We start from the raw sequence: 20,384 nt of genomic DNA on the forward strand, positions 1-20,384 counted from the left end.
TGATGAATTTGTTGAATTTGAATTTTGAAATGGTAAATTTTTTTATTTGAATTATTTTAGATATAAGTAAATTTTAAGTTTGAATTATTTTAAATTTAGTTCATTTTAGTTTGTAACTATCAATTGAATTTTTAATTGAGTCATCTTGATTTTGAATTAATTTTGGTTGAATTATTTCTAAATTAATCTTGTTAATTTTTCTTATAATTAAATTAGGTTGAATTGAAAGATAAAAGGATCGAATTTTTGAATGATAGTTTATTATTAAGATAAATATTTCAGTATGTTGTTGGTGGTGAATTTTTTTAAAAGAAACGAAGTTAAATAAATGTATATAAATTGTTTTTAGGTTAAACTATATTATAGGCCACTTAATTATATTATGTTTCTTTTTGGTCATTCAATTGTAAAAGGTTACAAAATAGTTATCCAATTTATTGCATTTGTCTTTTTCTGGTCACCAATGTTAATTCAATAATAGAAAGATGACGTGACAATTACAAAAATTAGCATAATAACAATTTTAATTCTCAATGTTCACACATTTATATTAATTTGGTCTTAATTCCATTCTCAAAATTTACACATTATGTAATCTTATTTGATCCTAATTTTGAAAGGAGTGTTCGATGTTTTTTTTTTTTGAAGATCCAAACAATGAAAATAAGCATAACGGTGTAGGAACAATATAACTTCTAGGACAATCTGACAACTAGATTTGGAGATTGAAGAAAGAGAGTTTGATACTTTGAGCGTAGATCTTAGGAAAATCAAAGCGGATTTTAATGAAATGGAAGTTGATTAGGAAAAAGGAAAAACAGGTTTAAGGATGTTTTTTAGGCTTAAGTTACTACTGATTACCGATGGTCGGTGATTGGCAAGTGGTGGCTAGCGCAAATCTTGGTTGTTGAGTTTTGCAATGTTGTTGGAATCAGATTAGGTCAATTGATCCGACTAGTTGGACTGAGAATCAGTCAAGGTACTGGTCAAGAGAGTGGCTTTGAACCAGTTAAATCGGACATTAGTAAGAACCGGTTGTTGAACAAGGATTTCAAATTTATTTAGAATTTTTAATAATTTTTTTAATCTGATCAATTAGACTAATAAATCAATAGCATGACCAATTCGACAAACAACCCAGTTTAAAAAAAAAAAGAATTTTGAGCTATGGGTTTAGATCAACAACAACAGAGAGAAAGTATAAAAAGGAGAGAAAAGAGGGAAAGGAAAATGGAAAATGGCGAGGGAGAAGGAAATATATTTTCTTAAAGTTTTAAGTTTTGAAAATTTGAGATTTATATTTATTTCTTAATTTTTTTTTATAAAACGGGTAAAACTTTGATCATCAAATGTATATATAAATATTAAGGATTAAATTTATTATTATGTTAATTTTTATAATTGTCACGTCATCTTTTTATTTTCAATTAATAGTTACTGTAACAATTTTATAATTAAGAATGTCTGAAAGTGTATTCCTAGGACTTTGTTCTCGTTAATCGGACTCGTAAATATTTATTAAAAATATTTACAAAATTAGTTGTGTAGTTAATTAAATTTTGGTTAAGTGAATTTGTATGAATTAAGAGTTATTATAGTATAAAGACTAAATCGCGTAAAGGATTAAAAGTTGTATTATAGATTAAAAAGTAATAGAGGGACTAAAGTAGTAATTACCCTATTTATCCAAGGTTAGTTGACGGATTGATGTATACGTGTATATATATGTTTTATTATTATTATGAAATGTATACATATATAACAATAATTAAAACAAAATAAAAGAAATAATAAAAAGTAGTGGTGGCATGCAAATTAAAGTAAAAAGAAGAAAGAAAAAGAATTATAAAAAAGGGAGAAGAAGTTACTGGAAACCTAAGGGTTTTTAGGTTCAATAGTCAATTTAGTCTATTTTCTTGTAATTTTTATATTTTTGAAATCTCGGTACTTAGGGCTACCCGACCCATGCTGAAATTTTAGCATTGATTAAGATTTTAAATGTTGTTAATGTTGAAGTTTTAGTATTGGGGATTAAATTGATAGATTTTTAAGCTAAAAATGGAAATGGGTTAAATTGTAGAACAAATTGTAAAATTAGGGGTTTAATTGAAAATAGTGAGCTAAATTTAGCTTAAAGTGAAATTAGTTTAAAATATAGGATTAAATGAATAAAAATTAGTCTCGATTTAGGGACTAAATTGGAATTTAAGCAAATATTGAGTAAGAATTGAAATATTTAATGTGAAATTGAATTGTGATGTATTGATGTATTTTAATTGTTTTAATCTCATAGCTAACATCGTACCGGAATCCTCGACTAAAAAGGGAAGGATAATATCGACGTCGAATAGCTCGGAATCCACAGTTTGTATTTCTATAATTCGAACCTAGTTGTTAATTGTTATATTTTGATTTAATGCATATGGTAAGTGGTTGAGGTGAGTATTTTGGCATTTCGATAGCGAATTGAAATTATAGCTGATTGAAGTGGATTGAATTGGTATATACATTATGAATGTATTGATTATTTGAATTGAAATAAACATATGTGTAAATGTGATAATGTGCAAATATGATAATTGGATGTTAGTTGTAATTGAAAAGTGAAATGAAATTCTATTAACTGTATCGGGCAGAGTCGGATATAGATGGCATGTCATAGGATAGGAAGACTTCGAGTATATGAGGCACTGGTTGTCAATTTGCTTCGGTTTAATCAATGAGACATTGTGTGTCAATTTATATAACGCTGGGCGCAGTTATTACTTCGGATTTATCCGACGAGGCACTGGGTGCCAAACTGGTGTGTTGGTTAGATTCATGCATCCATCTAAGTCTGAATCGTGTTAATAGGGGTAATTAAATAATAAAATTCTATGATCGATATTGAATGACATGGTATGTGAAATGGAAATGAGATAGTGAAAAACATGAAAAATGAGATATGTTGTGATTAAATGAAATACATGAGTTATGTACTCATGAATTGAAAATTGGAATGGATAATGCCATTATATAAACAAATGTGGAAAGATAGGTGAAAGGCTATTTATATAGAAAATGATGTGAATTGAGATATTTGTTAAACAAATCAAATATGATAACATGTGAAAATTGAGTATAGTATGAAATGATATGGTAATATGCTTGAATTTGAAATGATGATATATGATAGTTGTGAGCTTAGACAATAGTATGTTCGTATAATTCAAATTATGCATTCCTGTGTCATTATATCTTTAATTGTTCGGATTATAGAAATTTCACTGAGTTTTACTTAGCGTACAGTTTGTTTTCTGTGCGCAGGTTAGGTACTTCTCTTTTGATCACTGACTCAGCATCCAACAACGATCCCGATCTCAAATGTGGTGATGTTTACCTTTTGTAATGGCATGTACCTAGGATGTGTTTGGTTGTTTGTGAATTTGGTATATGGGATGTAATTGAGTTTAAGTATAATGTTGGTTTGGTATATATAAACTTATGTTTGTGTTTAAAGCTGTAATTTGGCATGTTGTTTTGAGCCAAGGCTTGTTTAAGCATAATGTTGGTTTGGTATATATAAACTTATGTTTGTGTTTAAAGCTGTAATTTGGCATGTTGTTTTGAGCCAAGGCTTGTTAGGTGTAGGTGTTTATAAGCTAGGCTAAATTGAGTGATTTTGGCACGTTTTAAACTTTGATTTGAATGATGCATTGTTGATAGGTTTTGATTATATAAATGTGGTACCAATAAGGGTACATTGGTTAGGCACCTAAGATGATTGTTTTGACGTGTTTTGAGTATGTTTGATCGTGTTTTGAATAAGTTAAATGAATGGTTTTTGAGTCGCTTAATGTCCAAGCAAGTAGGAAATGGTAAACTTGTTGTTTAAGTTACAATTTAGGTTCACACGGGCGTGTAACTTGGCCGTGTGAGACACACGGCTGGCACACGGACGTGTAAGGCCATTTCGAGAGTTACATGGCCTATCATATGGGCGTGTAAGGCCATATCGAGAGTTACATGGCCTGGCACACGGGCGTGTGGCTTGGCCATGTGACCCAAGTCAGTGAGTTACACGAGAACGGACACGGGCTGGAACACGACCGTGTGTCCCTATTTCAAAAGTTACACTACCAGAGACACGGGCGTGTGAGTCACACAGCCGTGTGACCCCTGTAGCTGAATTTTTCTAACTTTTCCTCAAAATTTTTAAATATTTTCGATTTAGTCCTAAATCGTTTTTGAAGTGATTCTAAGGCCTCGAGGGCTTAAATAAGGGACGATAATCATGCTTAATGACGAATTATGTTGTGATTATTGAAATGTTTTTAAATGAACAATTTAGGTAACGTTTATTCGGTAATGCTCCGAATCTCTATTCTAGTGACGGATACGGGTTAAGGGTGTTATAGCTACGGATAAAAAAAATGAGAAACTCAATTAGTTGGGTAACTATTTTATAACTTTTTATAGATACATGAGAAGACTATGAGCAAATTTTTGAATATTAGTCACTAAATTATGAGTAATTTTTCATTTGGGTTACTTAACTAAAAAAATTACAATTTGGTTACTAAAGTTTTCAAATTTATTTTTTGCTCACCCAATTGTTTTAGTTGGTATAATAATAATTTTAGTTCTTAGCTTTTATATTTCATGTTAATTTGACCTTGATTCAATATAAAAAAAAATTATAGAAAACCCTCAAAATTATTTAAAATAGAAAATTCTACATAAAATTCAAAAAAACAAAATGTTGTTGAAGATCTAATATGCATGTGAAATAAAGAAAATTATCATTCAATAGGATCTAATAACTAATTAAAAACAAAACAAAAAAGAAAGTTAGATCATTATATGCTTTCTAGTGTTTCTCAAAACCAAATTAATAATATTTTCAAGTCAAGTTCCAAGCCCTTGAAGAAGATATATAGGTTTGTAAAATCGACTCTGATACCATTTTTCACCAAAATATACCACAATTTCCTTTTTCAAACTTAATTCAAACTTTCAATTCATTTAATTTTTGAAAACCCAAATGATAAAAAAAACAAATTATATTATATTTTTTTCTTATAATGAAAAATCTATGTCAAAAAATAGAAGAGATAAAAAAAAGAATAAATAATTCTCGGCTTAATTTTTTTATATATTTTATGAAGAATGAGCATTAGATATTTCCATATAGATAACATAGAGAGAAATTTGGAGGGTTTAAAAAAATTCTTCCATTTTCTCTCACTTTATCTATTTTTAAATTTTTTCTACTTTTATTTTAATTTTAATTTTTAGAATTTTATAATTTAAAATTTTTTATTATTTTATATATAATCAATGTTAAATTGATGAGAAGTTTAAAAATTAAAGATTAAAATTGTTATTATACCAATTAAAAAAGTGTCACTTAAGAGTGGAGTGACCAAAAAAATAATTTCAAAAACTTTAATGACAAATTGTAATATTTTTTAATTATGTGACTAAAATGAAAACATATGACCCATGTTTAAGTCAAACACCAATGTATATAATAATAATAATGATCGAGTTTCTCAATGCCTGTATTTTGCTCATCATTCCATTCGTCGCATAAGGACGAGGCGTTGCGTAGTACCATTTCTTCCTCTGCTCTGCTTTGCATTTCGCTGATCCTTTAGAGTGATACAAGTTAAAAAAAAGCTTTGCGATTCCGATTAGAGTGAGAAATAAAAAAATGGAGAGAAGCAGAGAAGAGGAGAGGAAACAAAATCTGGAAAAAGAAAATAAAAAAGGAAATGAAAATGAAAATGGAACAGTAAAATCATGTAAAGGATTCCTTTTTTACTCTTCTGCTCTCAAATCCCACAATCGCGACCCTCTTTGCATCGGCATTCCTCGATCTCTTCCTCAAGGTCTCTTTTTCTCTCTACTTTCATTATTTTCTAATTTTATATTTACATAGTGTCTCGAAAAGAATATATTTACAGTGCTTTGATTCGTTAATCTTCATTTGTTGTTCCCGTGATTTCTGATCAAATTCTAAGACCCATTTCTTATTATTGAATATTGTGATTACTTTTTTTTCCCTTTTAATTTTTGGATTTTGAACAGTAAAAAGCCATAATGTTGGACTAGCTGAGGTAAAAGCTCATAGAAATTCCGCTGTTGTTGAAGATTTTTCATTTGTTTGCGCTGGATACTCTTTGTTTATGAGCAAGAATGAAGGTTCAATTACTAAGGATGGCATCAAACCTCAATTGCCTCATTGTCGTGGCCTAGCGGTGGCAATCTCTCTTTCCCCCTTTTCAATGAAATTTGCACTTAATTCATCCACAATGCCTCTTTGTTTATGCATCCGGGGTTTAGGTAGTTTTGATTCGCTATGCAAGCTTGGGTTGGTGGTCCAAAAATGTTTGTATCCAGTGTTTTCTTGATTTGAAGCATCAAATTTTGTTACAATTATTTAAAGAAATCACGGACTTTGATGCAAATGAAGTAATGGGGTTATCTGGTTGTGGCTTCAATTCCAAGTGACAAATTCATCTCTTTGGGCACTTTTGATAAACTTGTTATTCATTCTGGTTCTGATTCAATTTGTTTTATGATTAGCACAAACTGACATTACAATGGTTTCAGTATCTGCAGCATTTAGCGCCTCCTAATCCCAATCCTGCTTCAGCTCCTGCTCATGTTCATAGCAAAGGAGGTAGAGTAAAAATTTTTGTTGCATTATTTATCGGTACGGTTCTTGTTATGTCAGGACTTTCACTAGTCAAGGTCTCTAGAAAATACCTACTTGATTAATTTATGTATGTTAGCAATGGTCTGGCTGTTGTCATCATTCTTTTATTCATTCATGTGAATGAATTTATTGACAAATTAGGGATATAACATGTGATTGAAATAAGTAGCAGTCGAAATTGTACATCTCTATGTGTCTTGGGCTTCATTTGGAAACTCTCCACTTCTGCTACTTCTGGCCCTTTTTGGATACCACTTACCACTATATAACAAATCCATCATGTCCCCAACTATGTATTTTCTTAAAATTTTATACTGGAGAGCACGGGGAAGAATGCTTAAACTATAGAACAAAGTGTTTGGATGCACTCGCAAGTATAGTTGCAACTACCTTCTTGCATCCATAAAATTGCTTTTGAAAGTTTGTTTACATTGATTGCGGATGTCATGACTCATGAGTTTCAACTTTCATGAACTTGATGCAAAAAGGTCAATTCTCAAGAACCGTCGAACCTTTGAGAAGTCAATTCCTGGTAGTTGTTCCCTTTTTTGTACTTACTAACTTCTGGCTTCTTCTTTTCTCTGAAGATCATGGTGTTCATCAGCATCAAACTCGCAAATCCACTTATGCAGTAGAAGATGACTTTTTGAACAGGCAAGCTGATGATTGACTTGCTAATAGATAAGCCTTTCCTGTTTGGTTTTTGTTAGAACAACCTTATCTTATGATGATGGACTAATTGTTAAGTTCTGAATGCAGGTTTACAAGGAAAGCGAACCTCATTGCCTCGAGGGTAGCTAGGGACATGTGTAGAGTGGGGAACAACATTAAAAACAATGTAGAGGATATTCTATTCTCAAACAGAAGGCCACCAAAGTAATCTATCTTCCCTGAATTCCTGAGGAACAAATAGCTAAACAGTAATGGACTTGGACTTCATTCAGAATATACACTGTTCAGAAATCACTATTTCTATTCTTTTGGCAACAAAAATAGTTGTCTCACTGTGAGAGAGATAAGAGTTCTTTTTCATGCATAACTGTGATCCATAAAGAATAGGGTAGTTTATTTTGTTCATGTTAGAACAAGCTTGTAGTTGTCTGAATCATTGTCAGTTTTTTAAATCTTAGAACATTAAACCCCTCACCCCATTTCTGGTCTGTAATTTCATTCTCTGTCCCATGTTTTAGTCCAGATGGATATAAAATAAAGAAAGAACCGCAGAACTTAAAAGCACTGTTATGTAGCATTGGAGGCTTTCTGAACTTAGATTGGTCCTTCTTCATGTTGATTTTGTGTTAAAAAACGAGGCTCAGATTTCTTCCCTTGGTGCTCAATTAATTTGAGCTTGAAGAATATTGATTCCAGTCTCTGTAAATGAACGCCTTTGTTTGTTTCTTTTTAAACTTATTTGTGTTGTTTAAGAATTTTAATATTATGTATGTTTATATTTGTTCATATTTAAATTAAATGAATATATTCGCATACATATTCACAAAACAATGTTCATAACTAATAAACAAACAACAAATAAATAAAACATATATCTTTTTTTTAAAAAAATATATAAACGAAGCAACTATAAATATTAACAATTATGTACACATATAATAATTGTTTTATTTTTTTGAAAGTAATAATATTATTATTTATATTTGAAACTTTTAAATAATTTATTAAAAGCATTTTAAACAATTATAAATAGAATTATTTACTAACAGAACTATGGATGAAGTGTTGATTCAAAGCTATAATATATTTTCAAGAAATTAAGAAGACAATCACAATATAATTAAGAAAAAACATTTAGCCGCCATTTTAGCGTACAAGACAAATATTGTGTTCCAATTTTGGTTATTTACTAATATTAGCGTACAAAACTCTCCTTCCATTTCCCGAGAGAAAGGCTGTTGCCAATGCCTTCCCATTACCCATTCTGCAACGCCCATTCCCCCCATCAAATCTATTTTATTCTCTCCTCTCTCTCTCCAACGTAGCATTCAGTCATTCACAATTCAAATGTTCTTCAGACTAGCCAATCTTTTCTATTTCCTCTCAAAGCATTCTCTTCAGATTTGTAGAAGATTGGTGGGTTCTTTTGGTATTTCGATTTGAATTTGTTGTTTTCAATCAAATTTTGGTATTTAATGGCCGTAATGGCCGCTTGTAAACGCGTGGGTCAATTTGGACCCAATTCGTATTCCTGGATGATAGGAGGAGTTTCCAGATTTGAAGGACTTGTTGTGTCCCCCACCATTCCTCCCTCTGCAATTCGATTGTTAGCTTCTCCCACTCTATTTTCACAGTGTAGGCACTGTTCTCAGCTCGTTAAATCTAATGGAAAGCGATTGTTTCTCATCGACACTTTAGCTTTGGTAAATTACAATGATTCCTTCTTTTGTTTTGGAAACTGTATTTTTGTTTGAGTTTTGGAATCTTGAGAAGACATGGTGCATTCTACTTATAGGTTAGGAGATTAGAGGCGGAAGGTCTGCCTTCGAAGCAAGCCGAGGCAATAACAGCAGCCATGACTGAAGTTTTGAATGACAGCTTAGAAAATGTGTCTCTTTCAGTTGTTTCCAAGTTTGAGATGCAGAAAGTAAGCTCTTTTTTTTTTTTTAATATGCTTCCATACGTTGTATTCACTATGGAAACTTAATTTTTGTCTTGATAGAGTGAAATGACTCAAGAATCCAATCTGTCGAAGCTCAAATCAGAAGTTCAAAGCTCTCAGGTATTTACTTTTTTGTAAATGGACTTTGCGAACTTATCGATTTTAGTCTCCTTTTATGTGTTTTCGACTTTTGGTATTAATGAAGTCCCTTTTAGTTGAGTTTGTTCTTATTAATGGAAGAAAGCTTAACATTTGGCCCATTGCGAATTGCTATAGATACAGTGTTAACATGTCTAGGCCCGTCTTCACGCTGTAGTAAGTCGATTTGAGACTCCTAAACTTATTTTTGAACAATAACAGTTGATTGCTTGACAAGGGAAACAGTATTGAATGATTGGCTATGATCCAAGAAACCATCAATGGACTTTGATATTTTGATTGCTTGACAAGGGAAACAGTATTGAATGATTGGCTATGATCCAAGAAACCATCAATGGACTTTGATATTTACTTTTAGATTAGATGAAATTGCTTCAGTAGGTTGATTAACAGAAAGGATTGTGCATACAGCTGATCAGAACTCAGGATTACTGCATTTTAGGGAAAGAGGAAAAATTACTAGCTCAGATTTTGAATATATTAAACGCACAGTTAATACGATGCAGACTAACAATTGGATCTCAGTTTGTGCCACTGTTTTTTGTTCAAATGGTTTATTTTTATAAGCTATAACTTATGCAGGAGCTACATTTTTCTGTGCTGCAACATGAGAATGAGAAACTTCGAAATGATATAGAGAAGATGCGCAGTGAATTAAGGTCTGGATTCTGAGTTATCATTCATCCCTAAATCCATATCTTCTATTATGATTTGCTATTCTAAGGATATCTGTTATGATGCAGACATGAAATTGACAAAGTCACAGCGGGGCAACGATTAGATTTGAATCTTGAAAGAGGGTAAGAAATTGAAGTATGCAATTCCTTGTTTGTACTTGCACCATACTCCTCCCTTGGAACATTATAATAAATGTGTGATTTATGACAATTTGCAGGAGGATAAGAGATGAGCTTTCAAATCAGAGTGCTGGAACATCTAACCTGACTAACAAACTCGATCGGGTTAGCATCATAAGAGTACGAGAAATGGTTTGCTTTAGTTGATTAAAATTCTGACGTTTGTTCTCTTCCATGTCCTTTTCTACAAATTTTCAGGAAATTCATGCGTTAAAGGCTCATTTGGAAGCTGCAAAATATGACTTGATAAAATACTGCATTGGTACACTGGTTTCCATATCTGCTGTTGGTCTTGCTGTAGTTCGTGTACTGTTGTAAACATGTAATAATGTCAACATAACCCCAAAAGAGGGACGAAATAGTTCTTTTATTATTATTATTATTATTTTTAATATACAATAGCTCATTTTTTTTTTGAAGCTATTGCTTCTGCCACTTTTGGCTATTAATTAGCTCGATTGATTGGTATAGCTAGGGTTCGGGTTCGGGTCTTAAAGGTCTCATATTGTACAAATGTGTATATATATACACCGATGTTGTTGTTTGTTTAAACTTTTGAAAAGGCAAATGAAGGAAAGTTCAATCATTTATTACTAGCTGCTTTGAAGTTGTCTTAATTTGCTGTGATCTTAGCTTGTTTATTTTGCACATTCGTGTTGTGTCACAGAAAGAACATAATGCAATTACCTTATGAAACATGTTGCATGCTTTGAGCATATTCAACTTTCTGAGTGAAATTCAAACAATTCCTTGCACTTTAGTATATAATCTTTCTGGTATATTTCCTACCACTTCTAGATTTCTAACCGCATTGAAGTTTCTCATGCTCCACAACTTAGGCAGATAGATGACTTAATTTGCCTAAGAATAAGCGCGTGTATGCATACATCCTACTAAGTTACTTGTAGAGGTCCTTTCGGTTAAGCGAGGAAATGTTACAAATCAATAAACGGAAATGTTGCAAAAAGATGGCGGAGAGGGAAATCGTAGCAAACTTTAGAAACAAGTGTGGTGATAGATGGCGGTGGTGGAAGCAATAGGGGATGAGAAAGGTGAGAACTATAATAGTTGTTGTGATTGTAGGAAAAAGTTATAGAGAAATTTAGAGCGCTCAAGTTTACCAAAAGATTCAAAAAAATTGCAAATGAAATGTTCAAACTCCTATTTATAAGTCTTAGGTAGGAAGTTATTAGAGGGCGGTTAAAATGAATTTCTGGTAAGCAAACTGTTATTTATATGTTAAGATACAAGGGTTGTTTCTGTTTAACCAGAATGATAAGCACTTATATTTCAAGGAAAGAGTTATCCATATTCTAAATCTTCAAGTCATGTTCTTCAAGACATCCTAAAAGTATTACAACTTAAAAATTTTGTCAACCTTCTAAGGTTATTCTAAACATGATGTTATTCTAAAAGGTAGTCCTTCTCAATATGATGATGTTCTTAAAAATACTCTTATAGAAAATGATATTTATTGGAACTACTACGGATAGAATTGCTATTAACAAAAAACAAGCATCTTCAATACTATAGTCTTCCTTTTATATTATGATATGACATGATGAGCAACAGGATCACTTATATATATATACACGGACCATTTATGTAAACTCTCATTTTTCAAAAAACAACAATACTGTTTGACACATACACCACATATATTCATATTGAATACTGAAGTAATTTGTTTTCTTTCCGGTACAATCAATTAAATTACAAAGGGATAGTAGGGGAAAGGGCAACACATAGGTGTCTATTTCTTGCTAACTTAACTTTACCCCACGCAAGTTACTTTCACTGAAATAGAGAGTTGTTGATTTGTCAAGACATGAGCTGTTTTGTCCCCCCCCCCCCCCACCCCCACCCCTCCCCAGGATTGTATTACAAATTATGCAGTGATTAATTTGGTTAAATAGAAGGATCTATACACCAAATTCCTTCAAATGCATATCGGTAGAAACAGAAGTGTAAGAAATCGCAGTTGTACGCCAAAATCCAGTGTTTCTATCTTTATAATTTCATCTACTTTTTTTTTAGCTATAAATATAAGGTAAAAGAAGCTGCAGACCTTTTGTGCTCAACTGTCATTTTCCCTTGTAATGTGTTGCAATTCTGCATTTTAATCATTCCACTCTGCCACTAGTAGCCTCAAGTTTGTCCGTTTTCATTAATTGATTGATGGGATGGATTATGTCGAGCAGGGTCGTGTATTGTATCAGTATTAAACATAGTTGCTCAAGCCGAACATAAATTCCAAATTTTATTTTACGTTTGTAAGTGTTTAATTTAAGTTTATTAAAATCTATTCATATTTTTTAATATTTAGTAATATATATAATATATTTCTTTTGTTATCATTATATATTTTATATTAAATTTATAAATATAAACAACTTAATATAATTTTTAATACGTAATTCATATATAATACAAATCACATAACAATAAAAAAAATTTATATTATAAACTTGAAAAATAATCGAATTTAAATTTTGAAAATTGTAATTTTATACCATCATAAATGAGGTTAATTTTATTTCTCAACTTCATTTTTTAAAGTTAATATTTATGTTAAAATTTTCTCAAATATTAAGCGAATCTCTGAGCTTATATGATAATTTGAGTTAAGCTAACAACGGACATAGCAATTTTGGAGTATTACTATTAAAAAAATCATTTTAAAAAAATTAACTATAATAGAAAGTAGAATAAAATTATCGCGGAATACATTATATATAGTGTTAATGTTTTATTTGATTACTAGTATAATAATATAAGAAAAAATTTTAATTAATATATGTGTTAAAATAATTAGACATAAAAAAAATAATTAATACAAATTTAAATTTGAAATTAAAATGATGAGTAAAAAAATTATTGTAAAAATAAAACATTTAAAAAAAATCCTTTCTCTTTATCAGAAACAATTTATTATGAATTGAAATTATTATCATGTCCTACCAATATTATATAAAACGTATAATATATACTAAGAAAAAATAAAACAAATAAATGAATGATTAGATCTAGCCCTTCCCAACCATATGGTATAGTCTTATAATAATAATAAGAGGTGGTTTTGAGATTCATAATGGTGAAGAGATCTAAGTGAGATATTAACCCTATTTGATTAATACAAATAAACTATTGTCCAGTACTATAGTCTCAATATATTTTTTTTAATATAATTAAAATACTATTACATGTCTTACTTATATTTTATTTTATTTTTGTGTACAATCTAAAAATGGGTTAATTAGGTAAATATATTAATTTTAAATAAAAATTAGGATTTTAAAATTTAAGAAATGGGCTTTGTTTTTCTTAGGTAAATGTGGCCCCACGGCCTGTTTCTTAAAACCTTAATCCTAACCCTAAACCTTATCTTTACACCTGAAAATACTGGGATAAAAAATCACATATCTCATCCAATTTTTTCCGTGGCAGATAATAATATTATTTTTAAAAACTTTTTAGAAAAAAAAAAGAAAAAACACTTCTTGTTAGAAGCGTTTTTTTTAAACTTGTCATGTCAAAAAATTTTTAACATTTTGAAATTATGTTTAATATTCGGTGATAGAATTTCCTATAAAATAAAATTTTTTTTTGTAGAGGCTTTCATAGTTAAATTTCGAGCATATTGTTTTCATAAAGAGGTTTGCATAAGGAGACCATTGTTGATGTTAAAAATTTGAAGTTTAAAAATCGACCCAGCAAAGTAAATTAGTTCGAGTAAGTGTTGTTGTTTTAATTTGGACAATGAGTATTTATTTTCCTGTATAATATTTTCATTTTAAACATGTGAAACAAATTATTTTGGCCAAGATTAGTAAACGAATTAAAGTTGTTATTTATTACGATAGTTAAATTTGTGACATCGATATTGGGGTCATTTTTGTATCAGCCCAATCTACATAATTGACTTTCAACCAAAGCATAAAATTGTACGAGCTTTAGTCAAGAATTAGAAGGAAAGTGTCAACTTCAAGCTAGAGGAGAATTACGAGATTGAAATATAGATATTTAATGTCACTAAACCCTATTAGATATGATATATTTCATGTCAAAGGCGACATGGATGTCAAGGCGATACTCGATAGGCATTGCTCTAGTGGAAAAGCTATACTAGAGTTTTATGCCCACTTTGTCGATGTTGAGGAAAGCAGTCCGAGTTCGACAACAATTTCAGTAAATTTGTTTCGGGAACAAGAAGCAAAAAGTCCAACCACACAGTTGTGTGGTGGTTTCACATCGTTTTTACAAAGCTTCTATCAAGAAATGTCGGAATCATCAATGGGAAGGCATTCCTCGATTTCAGCCATCAATTTCAACTTTGGCGTATAGTCAGGTTAGTTGGTAACCCGAATTCGGAGACCCCGACATGACATTCCGTGAGTGCTTTTGATTTCAACTTCCAAACGTCAATCTTCTATGCTAGAAACACTTACGTGGGCATGCCATCAAATTATACTGATAACAATCCACAAGTAGTATTAGTTTTAACGTAGGATTTACAAGAACGAAGATTGTACTCCCTACAACCTACACAAACAAAGGGACATCTAATAATGGACATGCAACTGTGGTTGACAGCGAAAAGGGATATGAAATCGATGATGATTCAATTTGGGAGTTGATAAGGGCACACTTTCAACCTCCATGCTGCCACCTCATGCCTTTTGCTGGAGAGTTTTTGTCTTCTCTTTTCAAAAAAGACCTACAATCCTAAATTTTGTTTAAAATCAACACATTTACGTAATTAACCCATCTAAAAAATGCCATACTTTTTTAAAAAAAATATATATAAAAGATGAAAATGGTGAGAGATAAGAGTATTTTGGTCGTCCACTTCCGCCTCACCTAAAAATATTACAATCATGTGGATATAAAGCAAAGAAGGAGCAAAAAATGAAGGTGGAGGCATTGGTGAGTACCACTCGTAAGAAATAGAATTCCGCTTGGCATCTCCAATTTTGGTAGATGATACCCTGGTTTTAATATCTACCAGCCTACCTACCATCAATTTCATGCCTTCTCAACTTTTGAATTAATGGAGTTTTCACATATATTTACCTATATTCCATAAATAATTAAAAGGATTTTTTATGTAATACAGACACATAACTATCATCTATTAAATAAATTTACATTAAAAAAAACTACAAGGAATATGAATAAAAATATGTTAGGATTACCAAATAATTAAATCTTGGATTTTAAAGTACTTGCTCTTTTAGGTTATTAAATTGCTATAACTATTTCTAAATTCGTATATTATTTTTTTTATGGAATTTTATTAATGTCTGGTTAAGTTGAATGTGATTCATTAATTGGGTTTTTAAAAAAATTAAGTAAATATTATTATGAGGGGATTTTTATTATTTTATATTTTTTTATGTAAAATTTTAAATATATATATATACAATTTGAAAGCTTATTATATAAAAGTTTAGATTCAGAGTCATAAAATAAATTTGAAAATGTTTTTGGTAGCATGGAAATGTTTAGATTAAAAAGGTGGTGACAATATTGGGTTACCTAACCCCTCTATTTATTTTTTCCTTACCTTTACCTTAAAAAGCATCAACATAAATAACTGAAAGGTTTCCTATAGAAGATAAAAAGGAACACTTGTGCTTGCATTTCTACACTAGTCCAAATAGCATTCCATTTTTCTGATGCTTTGATCCAAATCAAATGGTTTTTCACATTGTTTATTGAGAACAAAAATAATAGACAAATTTCAACACAATTCAAATGAGCAGCAGAATCTTATCCACAGGAAACGAGAGAATCCAATTTCTCGCTTGCATTTTTCCTTTTTAAAAATCTTGCCCCAAATATATAGTAATAATAATATTGATTATATTGATGATGATAAAAGAAAAACAAAATTCCAACTTGTTAAAGCCACCTCTGTCACCTTCTTCTTCGGCATTCCTCGGGTTTACTCTGCATAAGTTGCAATTCAAGACTCAATGGAATTGTTTTGATTTTTTACAGTTCCATTAAAAGAGTGGGCAAACGAGGCGTTTCTTTGGCACCGCATACAGTCTGTTCGCCCGAGGTGCAGTGAGTCCGAAAATATCGCTCATGTCCAATTCACTCGGTTTCATTCCATCAGGCAATTCCCACGTAAAACAGTGGAGCAAATGAGCCACCGCCATATCAAGAGCATATAACCCGAGTTGCATACCCGGACACGACCTGCGGCCCGACCCGAACGGGATGAACTCGAAGTTGCTGCCTTTGAAGTCCGGGACTCCTTCCCTCAAGAATCTGGATGGCTTGAAACTATCAGGATCCTCCCATGAGTTTCTGTCCCTGCCAATGGCCCAAGCGTTGATCATCACGCGCGACTTCGCCGGGATTTGGTACCCCGCCACCACGGCGTCCTCTGCCGTTTCATGGAGCAAGAGGGGGATCGGAGGGTGGAGCCTGAGGGTTTCTTTCAGTGTGCACTTCAGGTAGGTTAGTTTATCGAAATCGGATTCTTCCACACGGCGGTCGAGCCCCACCACCTCCGCCAGCTCCTGTTGGACTCTCTTCATTTTTTCTGGGTTTCTCATTAGCTCCGACAAGGCCCACTCGATCGCCGATGCCACCGTCTCCGTCCCGCCGAACATCACATCCTGAAAATCCATCTCCTCACTCAGAACTATACATATGTGTATATGTGTTTATATTCGTATAAAGAAACTGACAATGACATGCATTTTGATGTATATTAAGTAGCGGGGGAGGGGGGCACCAAAGGGACAGCGGCATTGGTCCCAAAAAAGTAAATGATATTTTAATCCCTTCAAAATTGTAAAAGTTGTAATTTACTACCCTAATATAAAATTCAAAGGAATCATATATACCATGATAATGGCTTTGATGTTGTCCCTGGTTAATTTGATTGAATTTTGTACATCTTCTGATTCGTTTACTTTGGCTTCTTCACTGTAAAAAGTGAGCAAATCATCAACCATGTCGGTGTCACCATCATCGGGACCGTCACCGTTCCTTTTCTTCTTCTCGATGTGATCGTCTATGATGGTGTCAATGAACTTGTCCAATGCACAACGAGCATTCTCTAGCCGTGTGTTGAGGCCTTGAGGATCGGCCCAACCGAGCCAAGGAATAAAATCCGCGATATTGAAAGCACCAAAGAGCTTGGAGAACTCTTGCAAGATCCTAATGAACTCGTCTTGCCCTTCTTGGGAGATAGAACCAAAAGCTGACCTGTAAATGATGTTCTTCGTAAGGTTAAATATCAACTCACCCATATTAATGGCTTTCCCCGTGTTGGCTGCAACAGCTTTCACAAGCGAATCCACTTCGTCCCTTATCGACTCCCATGACTCTGCTCTTTTCCTACTGAAAAGCTTCATGACGCTGAGCTTCCTCATCTGCCTCCAGAACGGCCCGTAATGAGCGAAAGCCATATCGGCTCTATCGTACGTCAGGTAACTAATGGCTATGGTGGCTGGCCTGTTGGAGAATATATTGTCCTGAACCTGAAGGACCTGGCGAGCCATCTCGGGGTTTGAAATGGCCACCATGTGTAGGAACCCCATCTTGAGGTGAAATATGCCGCCGTATTGGTGAGCGAGCTTGGCGAGTCCACGGTGAGTTAACTGGTCCATCATCATCATGTTGCCGATAATTGGCAACCCTTTGGGTCCTGGAGGAAATGGTTTTCGACGGAGCCGAGAGATGAGGCCTAATAAGAGAAGGAAAGGTATAACGAAAAGAAGGGCCATAGGCAATGGTTCCATGGTTTGTATCGAAGAAAAATCCATGGCTTGTTTTAGAGACATGAATATGTGTGTGTGTTCACAAAATATGCAACTCTTGGAATGTTGCTAGTTTTTTTTGTCAGATATTAAGGGGGGTTTTATACAGGTTGTTGAGCATGTTCTTGTAGGAAATATATAATATTTATTATATATGCACATGCACATTGGTGATTGGCTAGCTCTATTATTTATGGATTTATTTTTCAATATAAAATATGTTGTGATTTGCACGTGAAAGTAAAGACTTGGCTTGTAAGAAAATAAGTAAAAAGGTGGCAACATGAAATAATAATTCACCTTGTCTTAAGAAAAAAAGAGTTAATCTTATTAAGATCCATATATATGTATACATAACCATATGGGGAATTAATACTAAAAATTTGGAAGAACATAAATTTCTATATATGGTTCTTATAAACATGCGTATCCAATTTGTTTGTTACGTAGATTTCAAAACCAAACATCTAACTTATTCTTCCTAATTTTCTTAAAATATTTTAAATCAATTTCTTCCTTCGGGGCCCAAGAAGAAATTGTGAGATAATTTTAAATTTTCTTATTTGAATTTTTAATGTTTGGAGAAGTCAAAATACTTTTTTTTATTTAAATTATTAATATTTAATAAATCTAATATTACAATTTTTATCGGCCGAAAACCTCACATTAACAAAATTACTGTTGTATATTATGTATGCACTTTTAACATTGCCAACAAAGTTTTAAGTTATAAAAAGACGAGAGTTTAAATATACTATAAAATATATTCTACAACTATCCTATCCCTCCTCCCTCTATATATTTATCTTTGACTTAGTTAAGAGGAAAAGATTAAAAACCTAAAATTTTTTGTTGTAAGGATATTTATGTTTTTCAATAATTTTATAATTTAAATTTGATAAAAATCTCAAGATGGATTAAAGATAAAATTGTAAAATTTAAGATTTTAGTGTTGGTGTTAATTTATATATTTTTCCTTCACTCATTACAGATAGAATTAACAATACTAACATATTTTTCATTTAATAAAACATTGTTATACTACAAATTGAAAAATGAATTTAATTTAACCACAATTACAAATATCTTTTTTTAAAAAAAAAACCTACAATTATTACTCCCATAAAGAAAAACACACCCCACCTGGTTCTTATGATTTTATCACATTATAATTCATTTCGGAATGGGGACGGCTTAACTTCTTTGCTGGAATTATTTACCAAGAAAAAAAAAACACTTTCGATTAATCAGTATTAAAGATAGGTGTTGGATGTTATAATAAGACATTTTATAGTCTTAAAAAAATATAAATTTAAATTTTGAACATAATATTATTAAAAAAGATAAGTATAAATCTTAAAAAGACTAAATGTGGTTTAAAGAAATCATAATCAAATATATTGATTAAAGTTTAGATGGAAATTAAGAAATGAATAATGATAGAGGGGAAATATCTGAGGGGCAGGGATATTCATAAAGGAAAGGTGAGAGATTTGATGCAAGACCTTGCCTATAACTTGCATCGCTATCTGCCCTAGACATTGGAACCGTCGACGTTTTCATCTCACCAGTTTTTCGTATTTTATTTTTCACATGAAAAGAAAACATTAGTCTGATTTTATTTATGATTGAATCACTTAAAATCTAAGAAAATGAGGGTGAAGAGATTGCGTGTTGTAGCATCTGTTAAACGTCACTGTTCTTCTTCATTTCATTTCTGACTCCCACTTAAACTTGAATTTTAGCATTTCATTTGTTGCGTCAGTTTATCTCATTCAATACTTTTTCATTTCTCATTTACCCCCACTATAATCTCTTTTCATATTTAATAAAATAAAACACTAACATTTTTTTTCTTAATTAAATTCTTTTTTACTAAGTAGATGTACATCTCTACTTTATTTATGGTTTTTACACCTATAAATAGTGATTTTGGAGAAATTTTATAAATCTTTTAATTGATCAATAAAAATATACACTCTTTTGCTTTCCTATTTTCTTTGTTATTTACTTTCTATCTTTTTATTTTATAATATTTATTAATTAATTATTATTTTCATTCTTTTCTTTATCCAACATCTTTTAATTTAAAACTATACTATATTTTAATGTCAACATATCCTAAACGAAATGCATATTTTTAATTAATATCAGCTAATGACATCCCACAAAAAGAATACAATGGTTTATATTTGAGTGAAAAAAAATGTATTTCTTTAAAGCGAAGTTAATTTTAAAATTTTATGTAATTTATTTTTATTTTCTTATAT

The 20,384-nt window shown here is 31.5% G+C and overlaps 3 protein-coding genes across 6 annotated transcripts; 2 read left to right on the top strand and 1 right to left on the bottom strand.

Moving 5' to 3' along the window:
* Nucleotides 1–5,539: 5,539 nt before the first annotated feature.
* On the top strand, nt 5,540–8,185 carry LOC107913023 (uncharacterized). Of its 4 annotated transcripts, none has more exons than XM_041081474.1 (6): nt 5,540–5,873; nt 6,073–6,242; nt 6,598–6,667; nt 7,291–7,357; nt 7,463–7,579; nt 7,894–8,185. In XM_041081474.1, the coding sequence occupies exons 1-6, from the start codon at nt 5,696–5,698 to the stop codon at nt 8,003–8,005; spliced, it is 714 nt and encodes a 237-aa protein (XP_040937408.1). In that variant the 5' UTR covers nt 5,540–5,695; the 3' UTR covers nt 8,006–8,185. The 4 variants fall into 4 exon arrangements, with proteins under 4 accessions (XP_040937408.1, XP_040937411.1, XP_040937409.1 ...); XM_041081477.1 differs by having other exon boundaries at nt 5,546–5,873; nt 6,073–6,101; nt 7,894–8,112; XM_041081475.1 differs by having other exon boundaries at nt 5,546–5,873; nt 6,607–6,667; nt 7,894–8,110.
* A 383-nt stretch (nt 8,186–8,568) lies between these two features.
* On the top strand, nt 8,569–10,919 carry LOC121209818 (protein FMP32, mitochondrial). Its single transcript, XM_041081478.1, has 7 exons — nt 8,569–9,078; nt 9,171–9,302; nt 9,378–9,437; nt 10,059–10,135; nt 10,220–10,276; nt 10,372–10,438; nt 10,532–10,919. Exons 1-7 carry the CDS (start codon nt 8,851–8,853, stop codon nt 10,649–10,651), a joined length of 741 nt encoding a protein of 246 aa, XP_040937412.1. The 5' UTR covers nt 8,569–8,850; the 3' UTR covers nt 10,652–10,919.
* Nucleotides 10,920–16,015: 5,096 nt separating this feature from the next.
* On the bottom strand, nt 16,016–18,230 carry LOC107913025 (cytochrome P450 84A1). The gene is made up of 2 exons (XM_016841457.2): nt 17,197–18,230; nt 16,016–16,965 (listed from the first exon to the last, which is right to left on the bottom strand). The coding sequence occupies exons 1-2, from the start codon at nt 18,136–18,138 to the stop codon at nt 16,342–16,344; spliced, it is 1,566 nt and encodes a 521-aa protein (XP_016696946.2). The 5' UTR covers nt 18,139–18,230; the 3' UTR covers nt 16,016–16,341.
* Nucleotides 18,231–20,384: the final 2,154 nt, after the last annotated feature.

This window comes from Gossypium hirsutum, chromosome A11 (genome assembly GCF_007990345.1).
Source record: "Gossypium hirsutum isolate 1008001.06 chromosome A11, Gossypium_hirsutum_v2.1, whole genome shotgun sequence".
Taxonomy (NCBI): Eukaryota; Viridiplantae; Streptophyta; class Magnoliopsida; order Malvales; family Malvaceae; genus Gossypium; species Gossypium hirsutum.